Here is a 15,960-nt window from a genome sequence, read left to right as displayed (position 1 = left end):
GCACCAAAATGGCATTTGCACTGTTGGACAGGGGAGTCTTATGGTGTGTTTTGAGCAGGGCTAGGATGTCTCACACTACAACAGGCTCCAGCATTGTCTATTTTAACATTTCACATCTTCCTGCTCCCAATCCCACTCTTCCTGGAGACAAGGGAGCAAAGCATTGAGGTCCTTTTCATAAGTGTTTCTTGCAGGTAGAGACAAGACTAAGAACTTTCTTCCCCCTCTAAGTGGCAGGGTAGAAAATATTGGTGTAGGGAGGGGGAATTAAAAGGAATTAAAATAGGGGCTTTAGAGTTTTGGGTTCATAATCCACCGCTGCCTTTTATCCAGGTTTATGCAAAACACTACTAAATCTTAGGTTACGTAAATACAATCCTGGTAACAACACACACAACGTAGCAGGCTGTTTTTGACTATGTAACTTCTGTTTCAAACACAATTCAACATACAATATCTCACAAAGTGTAATTCTGTAGACCAGCACATCATGCAAACAGAACAGATCAAGAGAAATTAAAGTCCAATGGATGGCCAGGAGATAAAGTCCATTTGGTTCCATATTGTTGGCAATAACCACAATATGGTATGCTTATGATGTCCCACATATCGCTGCTTTGATGATTCTAACGTTCCTTGTATGTAGATATCGGATCAGATGGAAAACTTGAAGATATGGCATGACAAGGATTCCGGGATAATACCTTGTTTCACCTAACAGGGCTTCATCAGCCGTGCATACTCATATTCTTGTATGATCTATGGAATCACACTTTGTGAGATATTGTATGTTGAATTGTGTTTGAAATAGAAATTACAGTCAAAAACAGCCTGTTAGGCTGTGTGTTTTATTCAGGTTTGCCATCTCCATTTAGTAAAGCTCTCCTTTTTAAACAGCGATCAGCTAAACACCTCCAAGACAGCATTCACAGCCTAACAGCACCCGAGAACATGGTGTTACATTTATTTACGAGGGTTTTGCAGGATCTTTTCACGGGGAAGAGCTCAGGAGCAGCACATTTAGGGGGGTAGAGAATGGAAGAAAAAAGCCTGGTGGGGTGAGCGGGGCCAGCTATCCTTCCCAAAGTGTTTGAAACACCTGCGTACAGTCACTGATCAAAAAAACCTTGGTCCATAGCAGTGTATGATGTCTTTGTTGCAGGAAACATTTATTCCTGCCGGAAACATTAGCATCTGCCTGTCATTTAATTTGAATTCAGCCTGATCTTTTATTTCCCTTCTCTTCCCTCCCCCTCCCTTTTTATGAAGATTGCCCACTCTGAGACCCCACAGCTAATTCTCCCCTGGCCTCCTCGCTGGCCCAAGTAGGACCAATTCAGTCAGCTAGCTCTGGGAATTATCTAATGCTTATTTCCCCTAAACTGACTTTTGATTTTTCAATTTTATTGTTATTCATGTTTTTATACTGTATTTTATGCTGCTTTTATAATTAAGTGTTTTAAATTTGTTGTTAGCTGCCCTGAGCCTAGTTTTTGAACCAGGAAGGGTGGGGTATAAATAAATTATTATTATTATTATTATTATTATTATTATTATTATTATTATTATTACATCATAGTAACCCTCCTCTCATTGTTGGGAAGTTTTGACTGCTACACGCAAGTCAAAGAACAGAGCTTCAAGCAACTTCCAATTCACAAAAATGGGTTGTAAACAGAATACAAAAAATGTATTATGTATACCGGTAAATTCTATTATTTTAAAAAAAGAGTTCTGACAAAAGTGCAAAGCAAAATATCATTTATTTAATTCAAGGACCAGCTTCCTTCTAATATTGCTGAAAATATTACCTCTTGGGGAACACCATTCCAAATTCCCTTCCTAGAAGTTCGTCAAGTGCTTTTTGTCATACATTCCTCTTATCCGCAGAAAGACCAAGGCAGTGGGCAATGACTGGCAATCCAATCCACTCTGCCAGCATTGCTTCAGACTACAAAACCATTCCAATCGGAAAAAGGTAACTGGAAGTTTTTGAGAGAAAGAATCATAGTGCTGGTTCACAGAAGGTGCTATGTGCCAACGTTTTCTATGCATGAATGTTCTTACACCTTCTCGTGCCCTCTGTGTTCCCATGGGGAAAAAATGGCACATGGATGGGAAGGGAAACCTGTATTCTCTTACACACGGCTGCTAAGATCTTCATGACTGGGCAACTCTAAGAAAGACTACTTTGGCAATCAGGAATAACCTGGTATGTGTAAACTTCTGGCTCACATGCGGATTATTCCATGCAGAGACAGGCAAGCACAAGTCAAAAGGACATTCAGGGGCGACGCTGGAGTGTAAATCAACTGTAACTCATACAGAAAGTCATTTCTACATGAAGTTCAAAGCAACCGACCAAAACAAGCCGTTGCAGGTTTTGGATCAATCATGTAAGCCATTTGATTACGCTACTGACTTGCAAGTTAAACTCCTTAGCGAGAGACATTAAATGCTCAACAGGAATCACTACATCCAGGTTACAGCACGGAATGCCGTTCCAAGAATTACTGAGCTGGGGGGGGGGGGGGGGAGGAGAAACACGAGACATTGGGAGTTGTCCAGATCCAAAGGATTTCTTGACCTACTGCCTCCTAAAGATCTACCATCCGGTGCTAAATGCCCTTATTATCCCCACTTGAAACATTTCCTACACGTTGGCAGCATGTACAAGCAGAAACTCACAGACATAGCAATGTTATCTGCTAACATTTCGGCCGGCAAAATAAAAATCCCATCTTCTGGCGTGTGTCTGTCTCAGTTGTTTTCGATCTGCTCTAGATCTAGACCTTCACAGTCCAGAGGAAAAATGCCTTCTTCGACACTCTCACAGTCACTGGTCTCCTCTTCACTTTCACACATAGCAGCTTCTTCCGCGGAAGCCTTTGTGCTGAAGCCGGCTTGCTGTGAGCCACGATGCTTGGTCTCATCGTCCTCTTCCCGGCTGAAATCGGGAGTATTTATGTTCATAAGGTCATTCGAGTCGCATGGAGATGAGACAATGGTCTTCGTTTGTGCCCCGTCATTGTCATCATCCTCATAATCAAGCGAGCAGAGACTTTTTGAATTTCTTAGAGTCTGTAATTAAAAAGCACGCAATTAAAAATCACAGGGGAACCAAGAGGACAAAAACTTTTAAAAACAATGGGAAAACATCGTAATTTATTTAGGAGACCACCGTAAGCAGATGGAAACATTAGCAGGGTTCTAATCTCACTTGTAACGTAAAAAATACTATGGATGATATGGGTGGATCAAAATATAGATTATGAAATAGTATGCAGTTGAAAATGTTGGGGAAGTCTCGAGATTCAGAGAAATCTTTATATACGGGTATGTATTTGGTATTGTTATCAACTTTTATTTGTAAAATGAAATAAAAATGATTTGGAAAAAATAAAAATTAAAAGCATGCAATTAAAAATTATAGGGGGTAAACCAAGTGGCATACTACAGCTACAGTACAAGCAAATTTTGAACAATTGTTTCCATCTATACCAGTTAGCATTTGTTCTTGGTTCAACAAAAATGATCCATCTAGTCGCTGAGGAATAATGTATGCAATATTCTACGTTTTAATACAACAGTATGTAACTGTGAAGCTTTACACGTGCTTTGGAAAACAATTCCTTTATAGCGTTACTCTATGTGCAGCAAGTATGGAACTTTTGCCACCCCAACAGAGGAAGCCAACATTGGCTCAGGCAAACATCGTAGGCATGGGAGTGAGGGCTGTCTTTAGCATATGCGCCGCCGGGGTGCAAAGATCCGCTCAGCGCCCCCAAATTTAGTAAATTTCGTGTGCACGGCGCAGTTGAGAATGACAAGTGCCACTGTTGTGAATGGTAAATGAGTGCACGACGTCAAAAGTCCTTTAGTGAAACAGTAGGTATCCATTTCGGTAATACCTAGGTACATATGTATTTTGTGTTTCTAGGTTGATCAAAATTATTTATTACTTCATAACAGGTAGATAGTTAAGAGCTTAGGCGGCTTCAGCGGTGGGCATCTGGCGCCCCCCAGAATTTGGCGCCCAGGTGCCCTGCACCCCATGCACCCCCGGGTAAAGAAGGCCCTGATGGGAGTCCATGTAAAGGCTCTGGGTGTATGTTTAATGCCTAATGATGTATCTGCTTACATTGCCACTGCTAATGCATGCATACCTCTATTTGGTCATTAATTGGGCCCTGATGAGATCAAAGGGATACATCTGACCAGCACTGGTAATTTAAGGTCCGTATAGTTAAAGCTATGGTTTTCCCAGTAGTGATGTATGGAAGTGAGAGCTGGACCATAAAGAAGGCTGATCACCGAAGAATAGATGCTTTTGAATTCTGGTGCTGGAGGAGACTCTTGAGAGTCCCATGGACTGCAAGAAGATCAAACCACTCCATTCTTAAGGAAATCAGCCCTGAGTGCTCACTGGAAGGACAGATCCTGAAGCTGAGGCTCCAATGCTTTGGCCACCTCATGCGAAGAGAAGACTCCCTGGAAAAGACCCTGATGCTGGGAAAGATGGAGGGCACAAGGAGAAGGGGACGACAGAGGACGAGATGGTGGGACAGTGTTCTCGAAGCTACCAGCATGAGTTTGACCAAACAGCGGGAGGCAGTGGATGACAGGAGGGCCTGGTGTGCTCTGGTCCAGGGGGTCACGAAGAGTCGGACACGACTAAACAACTAAACAACAAAAGGCGAGGACCCTTTCCTGGTCACACTGGCCACAAACATGGGCTTGGGAATCCCATTTTGCTACTGAACATCCTATTGTCTATAACAGAGAAGTGTTAACGATCCAGTATTTTTCTCTCTCTCTATGGGTGTCAAGAAATTTTGAAATGTGTTAGTATGAATTGTCTTGAGATCCCATAGAACAATGATTGCCAACCTCTTTAGATGATTGGGCTCATTGCACATTCTGAGTGTTGTGAAGTCCAGTGACAACATGGCTGCCACAGGTATGTGGCATAACACAAAATTTCGAGTCTGTACAATCATGGTTCCCTCCGCCATAGCTGTATTTTGAGGCTAGGGAAAACTTGACCTATTGAATTTCTGCCTGCCATGCAGCTTTTAAAGGCACAAAAAACCCAGTCCCCCACCACAACGCTAACCCTAAAACAGAGCCTAGGCTACCATCCTGTCCACTTAGTTGTTAGTAAGTCCCAGTAAACACAGACAGATTTACTTCTGAGTAGACAGTTACAGCACTGTACTGTGAACTATACAGCTGATTATTAAGGAGAGCCTGGTATCATAGTAGTCCCTAGTCTCACATGCCTAAGCCTCTCCACAATTTTTTCACAATTTTCAATTTTAAAGGATTAATCATTGCTCTTTAGCCTAAATGCAGAGATCAGATTAAGCACATTTCCCACCCTCCAAAGAACAGCTAGATAAGAAAGCAGGCGATCCACTGGCCAGTCATGCCCTGCAGTGTCTGCCCTCTTTTTTGACCCATGCAAACTCCTCCATTCAAGGAGCCTACCTCTCCCCCCCCCCCAAGCTTAATGGGACACACTAGGGCATGGGTAGGCAAACTAAGGCCCAGGGGCCGAATCTGGCCCAATCACCTTCTCAATCCGGCCCACGGACGGTCCAGGAATCAGCGTGTTTTTACATGAGTAGAATGTGTCCTTTTATTTAAAATGCATCTCTGTGTTATTTCTGGGGCATAGGAATTCGTTTAGATAGATAGATAGATAGATAGATAGATAGATAGATAGATAGATAGACCGGCCCACCACAAGGTCTGAGGCACAGTGGACCGGAACCCTGCTGAAAGTTTGCTGACTAGGGCAACACTGCCAATCGGTACCACCTAGATCTAGCACAAACCCCCAATTTATATACCGTATTTTTCGCCCCATAGGGCGCACCGACCCATAGGACGCACCTAGTTTGGGGGGGGGGGGGGAATAAAGAAAAAAAATTATTTCCCCCCCCAGGAGCGGGGCTGGGGAAGCCCGAGCTTCCCCCGACCCCAGAACTGGCAGCTCTCCGCAAGCCTTGGGAGACCGGCGTGAATTCCTGCTGGGCTCCCACACCTTGCGGCTATCTGCCTGAAGCCCAAACCAGTTTGGGGAACAGCGGGATAGCGGCGCTCCACCTACCTGCTGTCCCCCAAGCTTGTGGGGCTGGCAGTGGGGAAAAGCACGCTTCTCCCCGCTGGCAGCCTCCAAACCAGGCTGGGGAACCGAAGCCCGGGGCGCGCTGCGCAGCACGGCCCAGGCTTCGAGATGCAAGCTGCTATCCGCAAGCCTAGGGAGCCCGACGGGAACTCCCGCAGGCTCCCAAGGCTTGCAGAGAGCTTCCTGAAGCCTGAAGAGCGAGAGGGGTCGGTGCGTACCGACCCCTCTCGCTCTCCAGGCTTCAGCGAAAGCCTGCATTCGCCCCATAGGACGCACACACATTTCCCCTTCATTTTTGGAGGGCAAAAAGTGCGTCCTATAGGGCGAAAAATATGGTATTTATTTTAAAACACCACTAGCTACCACTAGCAGTAGCTATTCCTCTGTTTTGAACTGGCAGAAGCTAAGCAGGACCAGCTACAGTTTTAGCGATACCAAGCAGTGCACCCTCCCCCCCCCCCCCCAATTGCACATGCTCACCGACAATGCTTACTGGGTAACAAGATGGTCCTGCAGCAGCAGTGAAATGGGAAGCAGCAGCCCCAAGGCCTGACATAGCAACCCTCCAGAGTGAAGAACACTGTCAGAGAATTAGCATGGCTGCTTTCTGTAGCTGACCAGCAAGCAGTCCTCTCAACACTAGGCCGCAAAAAGGGAAAAAGTTAGAGCCCCCCACTCAGCCCAGTGTAGTCAGCGGACAGCAGCAGGGGACCCTGCTATGACCTCAGCAGTGGCCCACCTGGATGCTCATCCTGACCCTGCCTTCAAGGCCAATGGACAACTTTACTCATGAAGGCATGCAGCTACTGGGATTTACATTTTTGCCAGGAGATACCTTGGAGATTGTATCTGAACCCTGTTAAATGATTAGATACAGTGGCTTTTTATGAAAGTTGTTAGACATATGTTTGCATAAACCAATTGGCTTAAGTATGTAATGATGATGATGATGATAATTCTACTGTTTGTGCCCTGCCCATCTGGTTGTGTTTCCCCAGCCACTCTGGGCGGCTTCCAGCAAAATATAAAAAATAAAATATCAGACATTAAAAACCTCCCAGAACGGGACTGCCTTCAGATGTCTTCTAAAAGCTGTGTAATTCTTTATCTCCCTGAAATCTGAAGGGAGGCCGTTCCACAGGGAGGGCGCCACTGCCGAGAAGGCCCTCTGCCTGGTATTGCTTTCAAGTCTCACTTGATTACTACAACAACAGTTTCTCCAACTCACTGGGTAGATCACTTGGATTTTGAGATAATCGCCTGCCACAAAAGCCAGTTCAAAGTTTCAGGGAACAAATCCTGCTTTTTCTTTCTTTCAACTTCGTGTAATGCCACAGTATTTATCCCCTTCCCAGAAGGTGTAAAAAGGCACTAGATTTAACAGAGGAACTAGAGATCTAGCTAAAGAGGACCATCCTATTTGTAGTTGTATAAAGGTAAAGGGACCCCTGACCATTAGGTCCAGCCGTGACCGACTCTGGGGGTTGTGGCACTCATCTCACTTTATTGGCCAAAGGAGCCGGCGTATAGACTCCGGGTCATGTGGCCAGCATGAATAAGCTGCTTCTGGCGAACCAGAGCAGCGCACGGAAACGTTGTTTACCTTCCCGCTGGAGTGGTACCTATTTATCTCCTTGCACTTTGACGTGCTTTCGAACTGCTGTGTTGGCAGGAGCAGGGGCCGAGCAATGGGAGCTCACCCCATTGCGGGGATTCGAACCACCAACCTTCTGATCAGCAAACCCTAGGCTCTGTGGTTTAACCCAAAGCGCCACCCGAGTCCCTTTTAATAGCTGTATAGCATAGGTTTAAATGCAGACAGACAATCTCACCCGAGTCATTTTTAAAAAGTCCAACGAGGGACGATTCCATCGGACGTCTTCTTCTCGCCTACGCTTGAGTCTGCTTTTCTTCTCATTCAGGACACAAGGCTGTGAGCGGCATCTCAGTAAACCCTGACGCCGAGTGAGCTCTGGTGTGGAAGTGGGAGTGCTGCTGGCTGAAGACAAGTTATTTCCCGTCCCGGTAATATGTTCCTGGGACAGGGAAAGGCGGCGTCTCGGATTAAAGTCGTAAGACGTTCCAGAATTCCAACGAATACTCAAAGTGGAGCTTCCTTCGCTGCAGTCTACAAAGCCACTGCTAGCAGAGGATGGCCTGGGAACAGGGGAAGTGTTGAGGTTGGCGATTTGGAGGACATTATTCCAAGAATGCCCACTGTGGGGCAGGCCGGTGCTTGTGTTTGGCTTTGAAGCGGTGCTCCCGTGGCTATTGCATCGCTGCAAAGTGGTGCTGCCTCCGCTGTTGCACCGCCTCTTCGACACAGGAGTCCAGATCTTTGAGCTGCCAGGTTTCCACAGCGATCGGCACCGAACCAGCTCATCGGGCTCAGAGAGCGACCTGCAGTGGCGTTTGGTAGGGGGCGTCAGCGGGTGCCTGGACTTCTCATTCAGACTGAGTTCACTTATCCACCCCGAGACGAGAGACTGGCCCGGCGATTCTTGCTGCCAGTGTAAATCCACATGGGTGGCGCTCGAACTGAAAGGACACAACGGCAAAGAGCAAACGGGCTTCTTGTTTGGTTCAGTTCTGGCCCGACGGTCCCCATGGGACGAATTCCAAGGGCCTTCTGCTGCTGAGTGGAAATGGGGGTGAAAAAGAAAAGAAAAAGTTTGCCATCAAGTCAGCAGTATTATTAATTTTATGCCACAAAGCAAGGGGAGGGAGGGAGGGAGGGAGGGAGGGAGGGAGGGAGGGAGGGAAAGGACAAACATTCCACTACTCTTTTATTTTCTTCGAACAATGCTAATAAACATTCCCAAGAGGTGCCTTCAACAAGGTAACAGAGCTTGTGAAACGTAAACCCATTGTTCTATAGCACATCACCTGACTTACACGAGGAGCCATTTCATCTGCATACTATAGTAAAATACTTAATTCTTCACAGCAGTTTAAATTTAAGGTTTTATTTCAACATCTCTAGTATTAACGTGCCCAATCTTAAAGTAATTAAGGTAGCTTTAATTTCATACGATTATGCAGGTATCTACGGTTGTTTTTTCTTGGTAATGGGTTCTTTATTTTGAATTGCTGTGTTTCCCTGATGTTTTGCCTGCTTGCTTCATTATGCTATCATGAACCAATACAACCACATGCGGCAAGGCAGCAGCCTCTTCAAACGGTTTCGTTTCTTTCCAAATATAGTCTGGCTTCTTTCTCAGAATGCCTCACGGTACATTCATCTCTCATATTCATGAAAATATACATGAAAAACAATGGGTTTCTCAAAGTTTAGCGTCTCTATAGAAACTTGTGAGAATTGGCCCAAAATGCAGCCAACAGCAAGCTTCTGTCTTGAAAATAGGAATGCTAAAGAATTTGGCTGAGAGTCCTGGAATAAAATAATAATAATAATAATAATAATAATAATAATAATAATAATAATAATAATAATAATAATAATTTTATTATTATTTATTCCCTGCCCATCTGGCTGGGTTTCCCCAGCCACTCTGGGCAGCTTTGAACAGAACATTAAAAACAGAATAAAACTTCAAACTTTAAAAACTTCCCTAAACAGGGCTACCTTCAGATGTCTTCTAAAAGCCAGATAGTTGTTTATTTCTTTGAGATCTGATGGGAGGGTGTTCCACAGGGCAGGCGCCACCACCGAGAAGGCCCTCAGCCTGGTTCCCTGTAACCTCACTTCTCGCAGGGAGGGAACCGCCAGAAGGCCCTGAGAGCTGGACCTCAGTGTCCAGGCTGAACGATGGGGGTGGAGACACTCCTTCAGGTATACTGGACCGAGGCCTTCCGCACCCCTCCAAGCCTGGGAGGCAGGGCATGGATGGACTCCAGCTACAAAGTGGAGGCTGCTGAACGGACACTTGGGCTGCTGTGCTGTTTGGGGGAATTTGTGGGGGGAGAGTCGTTGCTGTTGGTTTTTTGTATCTTTATTTTAGTTCAAAACTAAAATATTTTAGTTTCCTCATATCATTCATATGGAAATTGTTCAGTTTAGTTTTGTATTTTTAAATGTTTAACTTATTGTTTATGACTACTTTTGTTATGTTGTAGCAGTGTCTTTTTTTCATGATGTAAGCTTCCTTGAGCATGGTGTGAACTATGGAAAAGCGGCACACAAATAAAATAATGTGTGTGTATGTTAATGAAATACACAACAAATAGGTAATTAAACAACTAAAAGCAAGTGAGACCGGCTACAAAATGTTGCAGAACAGAAGCTCCTACTCAAAATATTGCCTCCTCGCACCCACCCCAGGCTTTCCCATTTCCCTTTGGTCATCAAGCATTCTGTGCCCAAACAACAACAGCTTGCTCTATGCTATTTCTTCATTATACAGTGGTGCCTCGCAAGACGAAATTAATTCGTTCCGCAAGTCTTTTCGTCTTGCGAGTTTTTCGTCTTGCGAAGCACGGTTTCCCATAGGAATGCATTGAAAATCAATCAATGCGTTCCTATGGAAACCGCCTTCAGACCAGGTCCGGGGACAGTCTGTCCCCCGACCTCTTCTGAAGGCCGGCGGGGGGCAAAAGTCTTTGCTTCCCCCCCGCCTGCCTTCCCGGGACAGCGGAGACTTCTCCGCTGTCCCGGGGCGATCTTAAAATGCTGGCGGGCGGCAGCGAAACCTTCGCTGCCTTCCCCCAGCATTTTAAAAGCCCCCGGGAAGCGGAGGACAGCGAAGCAAGCCCATAGGGAAATTCGTTTTGCGAAGCGCCTCCAAAACGGAAAACCCTTTCGTCTAGCGGGTTTTTCGTCTTGCGAGGCGTTCGTCTTGCGGGGCACCACTGTATTTAGAACATGATCTCAAAGACAGCCCAAAATCTTAGAACTTACCACTGATTTCAAATGGAAGCAGGCTATGACTTTCATTCTGCTTCTCAGATGAGTACTGAAATAAGAGAAAGATAAATACTGTACAATTCTCCAAGTGAAGTTGTTAGTTGGTTAGTGGCTCCCCCCATTTTGAAATAAAACAGCAAGCAGCAATGCCTATCAAGGCTAAGCTATATGCATGTATATTTTACTCAGAAGCACGTTCCACTGAGTTCAATAAGGCTTACTCCCAAATATACATACTTAAATACTTATAGTCCTTCCCTCCATAAGTCACACTGTTAGAAATCCACCTAAGGCTTTTGAATTGAATATTGTGCTTCACAAATAGACATCTAGTAAAGGTAAAGGTACCCCTGCCCGTACGGGCCAGTCTTGACAGACTCTAGGGTTGTGCGCCCATCTCACTCAAGAGGCCAGGGACCAGCGCTGTCCGGAGACACTTCTGGGTCACGTGGCCAGCGTGATGAACCTGCTCCGGCATACCGGCACCAGAGCAGCACACGGAAACGCCGTTTACCTTCCCGCCAGTAAGCGGTCCCTATTTATCTACTTGCACCTGGGGGTGCTTTCGAACTGCTAGGTTGGCAGGTGCTGGGACCGAGCAACGGGAGCGCACCACGCCACGGGGATTCGAACCGCCGACCTTTCGATCAGCAAGCCCTAGGCGCTGAGGCTTTTACCCACAGTGCCACCCGCGTCCCTAAATAGACATCTAGACCCCCAATAATAAATACCTGATGCAAAATTATAACCCTGTCAAATCACTTTGTAACTGTGATTAAAACATTCAATTAAAACAGATTAAAGCAGAACAAAAAAACTGCCCACTAAGTCCAACAAGATCGTTTAAATTCAAAAGAGAGCCTCTCAATAAGGGTAAAGTAATTTGAAGAAAGCTGAAGAGCAGGAGTGATAGGACTGTCAAGCGCATTATTTGTGCAGGTCTAAGGAAACACCAATGTGCAGCAAATTCACACAAAGGGATAGAGGGGCCTCCTGGGGGCATCACCCTCAAATTATGGATTCAAATTCAAGTTCCTTTCAGAAGAATTGCGAGATCTACCCATTTGTGTTCACCTTTGGGGTTTAGGGTTAAGCTGGGAAAGGTTAAGGGGAAATTGAGCAATCCTTTCTGTACAGCTGGGCGGGGGAACATTATATGCTGTGGTCTAAACCACAGAGCCTAGGCTTGCTGATCGAAAGATCGCGATTCCAATTCCCATGACGGGATGAGCTCCCGTTGCTCGGTCCCAGCTCCTGCCAACCTAGCAGTTTGAACGCACGTCAAAGTGCAAGTAGATAAATAGGTACCACTCCAGCGGGAAGGTAAACAGTGTTTCCGTGCGCTGCTCTGGTTTCGCCAAAAGCGGCTTACGTCATGCTGGCCACATGACCCAGAAAAACTGTCTGCTGACAAACGTCGGCTCCCAGAGTCGCTTGCGACTGAACTATCAGGGGTCCTTTACCTTTTTATGTACCTGCTAAAGCAGATCAAGGCATTTTGGAAGTTTATGGCATTGCCAACTTTTTGGGAAAAACTGACCAGGGCTCTGTTCAGACCCTGCACCTCTATCATGCAGCATGGCTTTTCTGGAGGGGCAGAGAAGGAATCCTCTCTTTTGGAGCAACCAAAGCTGATTGCTGCTGCCTCCATAGTAAATGGGGGAAAGCCTACTCCCAAAGCAATGTGGAGCACCCATCACGTATAAGGGAAAACTGCCATGCCTCCACCTGAATGTAATTCATACGCTCGGGAATATTTCCCTCCCCTAAGATGCACACTCTGTGATAATGCACAAGGATATTCTTACCAGATTAATATTGAATGTTTTACATGCCAGGTCATCCAAAGTCTGATTTTGCAGCTTTTCTGTTATTAGCGTTACCATGGTCTCTTGCTGCTTACACTTTTGAGTGCTGGAGGCACATGCACCTTCTTCCAGTATTAGCCAACCACTTCTGGGTATGGGCACTTCAGAAGTTTTGCCTTCATCTTCTAGATGGGTACAGTTCCTCAGTGCGTTGTGTACATTTCTAAAAAAAACAACAAATATTTAGCTTAAGCACGATTGGATAACTACATGACGTTTTCTGCAGCTGCATCAGATATTCAAAGGTCAAGACAAAGATACATTCCAACAGATCTGCATGCTACAAAATTTTTTTATCTGCTCTAGTAGAACCCAAATCAGGAAGATTAACTGGAAAGGACTCCCATTCAGGCTTGGTCACAGTTTAAGAGCAGAAACACACCTAATGGCTGCCACTAAGATAGTATCACAAAAGGGTCTACTCACAATGATGTGCACAGAAAACTTTCCACTCCTACAGTTTTCTATGGAAAAATATATACATTTCTAAAAATGTTTCATAAAAATTAGTAACTTAATGAACAGATGCAGTACCAAGGCAAACTAGGCCAGGACTGGAGAACTGGATTTGGGTAGCAGGCCAGATCCTTATTTTCCCTAGCACTCCCCATGGACCAAGAGACTCATTGTTTGCCGATTTGGTTTGAAATCAAAGTATGCCAGAAAGCACACAGTCCTGTGCTTTGCAAGCCCCAGCAATCAGTTGATCATCTTTGTCCAGTGCTTAGCATGCTCACACTTTTAGCAATGTTGTGTCTTTACCTCCCCACAACTGAAAACATAAATACAGTATGAGGTGCCGGGCAGGCGGTCATATCTTGGCTGAAATGGCCTGGAGGATCAATGTAGGTTTGAAGCTTAAAATTCCACATTTCTGAACTAGGCAGTTTCACAGTTTTAATTAACTTTTCCCAGGCATGCATGTATCTGAAGAAGTGTGCATGCACACAAAAGCTTATATCCAGAACAAACGTAGTTGGTCTCTAAGGTGCTACTGGAGATTTTAAAAAAAAATTCCCCAGGCAACTATCTCTGAGAAGTGTGACATTTCTGTCATGCACAACCATTTGGCCATGCTAAAATCAGTAAGTTAATATTTTTCAGATAATTTGAACACACCCTATTGAACTGCATACTTTCTCTGAATAAAAAGAGGTAGAAAACAACCCTTCAACCCTCTTCACTCTCATTTTAACACAGTCTCATTTCTCTTGGGAATTTGTGGCCCCTTTTTACCGGGACATCATTGATTGTCATAACTATAACAACTCTGAGAGAAGATATGATAGCCAACAACAAATATCTAAAGAGTTGTCATGTGTAAGATGGAGCAAGTTTTCTCCTGCTCTGGAGGGCAGGGCCTGTATCAATGGGTTCAAGTTACAAGAAGGGAGATTCTGACCAAACAGGAAGAACTTTCTGACAGTAAGAGCTGTTTGACAGTGGATCAGCCTCCCATGAGAAATGGTGGACTCTTTCCTTGGAGGCTTTTAAGCAAAGGTTGGATAGGCGTCTGTCATGTATGATCTAGCTGAGATTCCTGCATCGCAGGGGATCTACGATTCTATGATGTTGGGAGCTCCTGGAGAAGATGTGATCTAGATTCAAGTTAGAAAATTGCACCAGAATGGCTTCATATTTCTTATGGAATATGGCACATCTGATAATCTGCACCACTGCTTTCTTACACGGGATCATTAGCTGAAAAGCAATGGTAACTGATAAGCATCTTTTGCCTGCATGTTTTATGATGGATCACATATTACAATTAACTTTTCTCTGAACTCTCACAAGTTGCGCAAGTAAAAAATGGATAAGAGTTCTGTGGAACTGAAGCAATATTGGTCCAATTAAATATCACTGGATAAATAAAACACTTAAAGGTCTCCAACCATTTGCCTCAGAAACAATAATAGCTACTATCATTATCATACATTATAATAATTATCATTTATTATAACTATTATCATCAACATTTATAAAAATTTGTATACCAACCTTCATCCATAGATCTCAGGGTGGCTCACAACATAAAACTGCAAGATAAAAAACACAAATACACAATAAACATAAGAACAAAAATGAACCAATAAAAGTATCATTTCCGCTGTTGTTTGGGACAGGCTGAAGCAGTAGTTAGTAAATACGCACAATGATGTATAATTTACCTAAAAGAAATGCCTTCCAGTTTGGTTTGAAATGTGAAAGAAACAGCTTTTCATTTTTACGGAAGTGCTGCTTTACTTTTTAGATAAGCCAAGGGAGGCGGGGACAGGGACTACAATTCCCATCATTCCTGACTGCCGGCCCTGCTGACTAGGGATGGTGGGAGTTGTAGTCCAACAAGATATAGGAAACCCCCCCCCCCATACACCTCGAGGTTGAGAAAGGCTGCTTTAGATCAACGGGTTTTGCGAAGTCTCTAACGGGACCCCCGCCCCCCCCCCCGCAAAGCATCGGATTTTACTCGAGGTACCAAAGGCAACCCGTGAAGAGTTTACAGCACGCCTCCCCCGCCCCTCACAAACCCCAACACCCCCCCAAAAAAACTCCTCACATTGAATAACATTGGGCCCCCAACCCACTCCCCTCACAAACACCAACGCATTGAATAACATTGGGCGCCCCACCCCCCAAAAGGCAATTATTTACAACGCTACTAAACCGCGTGCGCGTGTCCTGAGGCGCGGGGCGAAGGACCGGGGCCCGTTCCTCTTCCGGCCCAGCCTCGACGCGTGTCCCCCGTTCCCACGTTACTTCGGCTCACGCGTCATAAACAAGGAAAGGCACAGCTTACCCTCTGCGCAAGCGGCAGCAGCCCTCACGGGCCCCGTTATGGGACTCTCGGCGGTGGCCGCCGTTTACGAGCCCCTCACCAGAGAGCAGCTCCAGCCGCCACCGCCGCTGCCAAGCAGCTGAGTGGAGCTCCGCGTTGACCGAGGAACAAAACACAGCAAGCCCCGCCCCTCGGAGCCGGCCGGCCGCTTCCCATTGGCCGGCTTCGCCGCCTCCGCCGCGCGCTGACCTCTCACCCCGTCGCCTTGAGCGGCGGGAGCCAGGCTCTGGCTCCGCCCACCGCCCGCGACCTGCGGGCA

General features: G+C 45.6%; 1 protein-coding gene across 2 annotated transcripts; it reads right to left on the bottom strand.

Moving 5' to 3' along the window:
* Positions 1–1,744: 1,744 nt before the first annotated feature.
* FAM53A (family with sequence similarity 53 member A) lies at positions 1,745–15,946 on the bottom strand. Of its 2 annotated transcripts, none has more exons than XM_083738474.1 (5): positions 15,663–15,946; positions 12,806–13,028; positions 10,992–11,046; positions 7,966–8,765; positions 1,745–3,081 (listed from the first exon to the last, which is right to left on the bottom strand). In XM_083738474.1, the coding sequence occupies exons 2-5, from the start codon at positions 12,881–12,883 to the stop codon at positions 2,761–2,763; spliced, it is 1,254 nt and encodes a 417-aa protein (XP_083594600.1). In that variant the 5' UTR covers positions 12,884–13,028; positions 15,663–15,946; the 3' UTR covers positions 1,745–2,760. The 2 variants fall into 2 exon arrangements, with proteins under 2 accessions (XP_083594600.1, XP_083594599.1); XM_083738473.1 differs by having other exon boundaries at positions 7,966–8,768; positions 15,663–15,890.
* Positions 15,947–15,960: the final 14 nt, after the last annotated feature.

Source organism: Podarcis gaigeae (genome assembly GCF_964106915.1).
Source record: "Podarcis gaigeae genome assembly, chromosome: 5".
Classification (NCBI taxonomy): domain Eukaryota; kingdom Metazoa; phylum Chordata; class Lepidosauria; order Squamata; family Lacertidae; genus Podarcis; species Podarcis gaigeae.
Note: the sequence above shows the minus strand (reverse complement) of the source record. Positions and strands in the feature narration are given on the sequence as shown.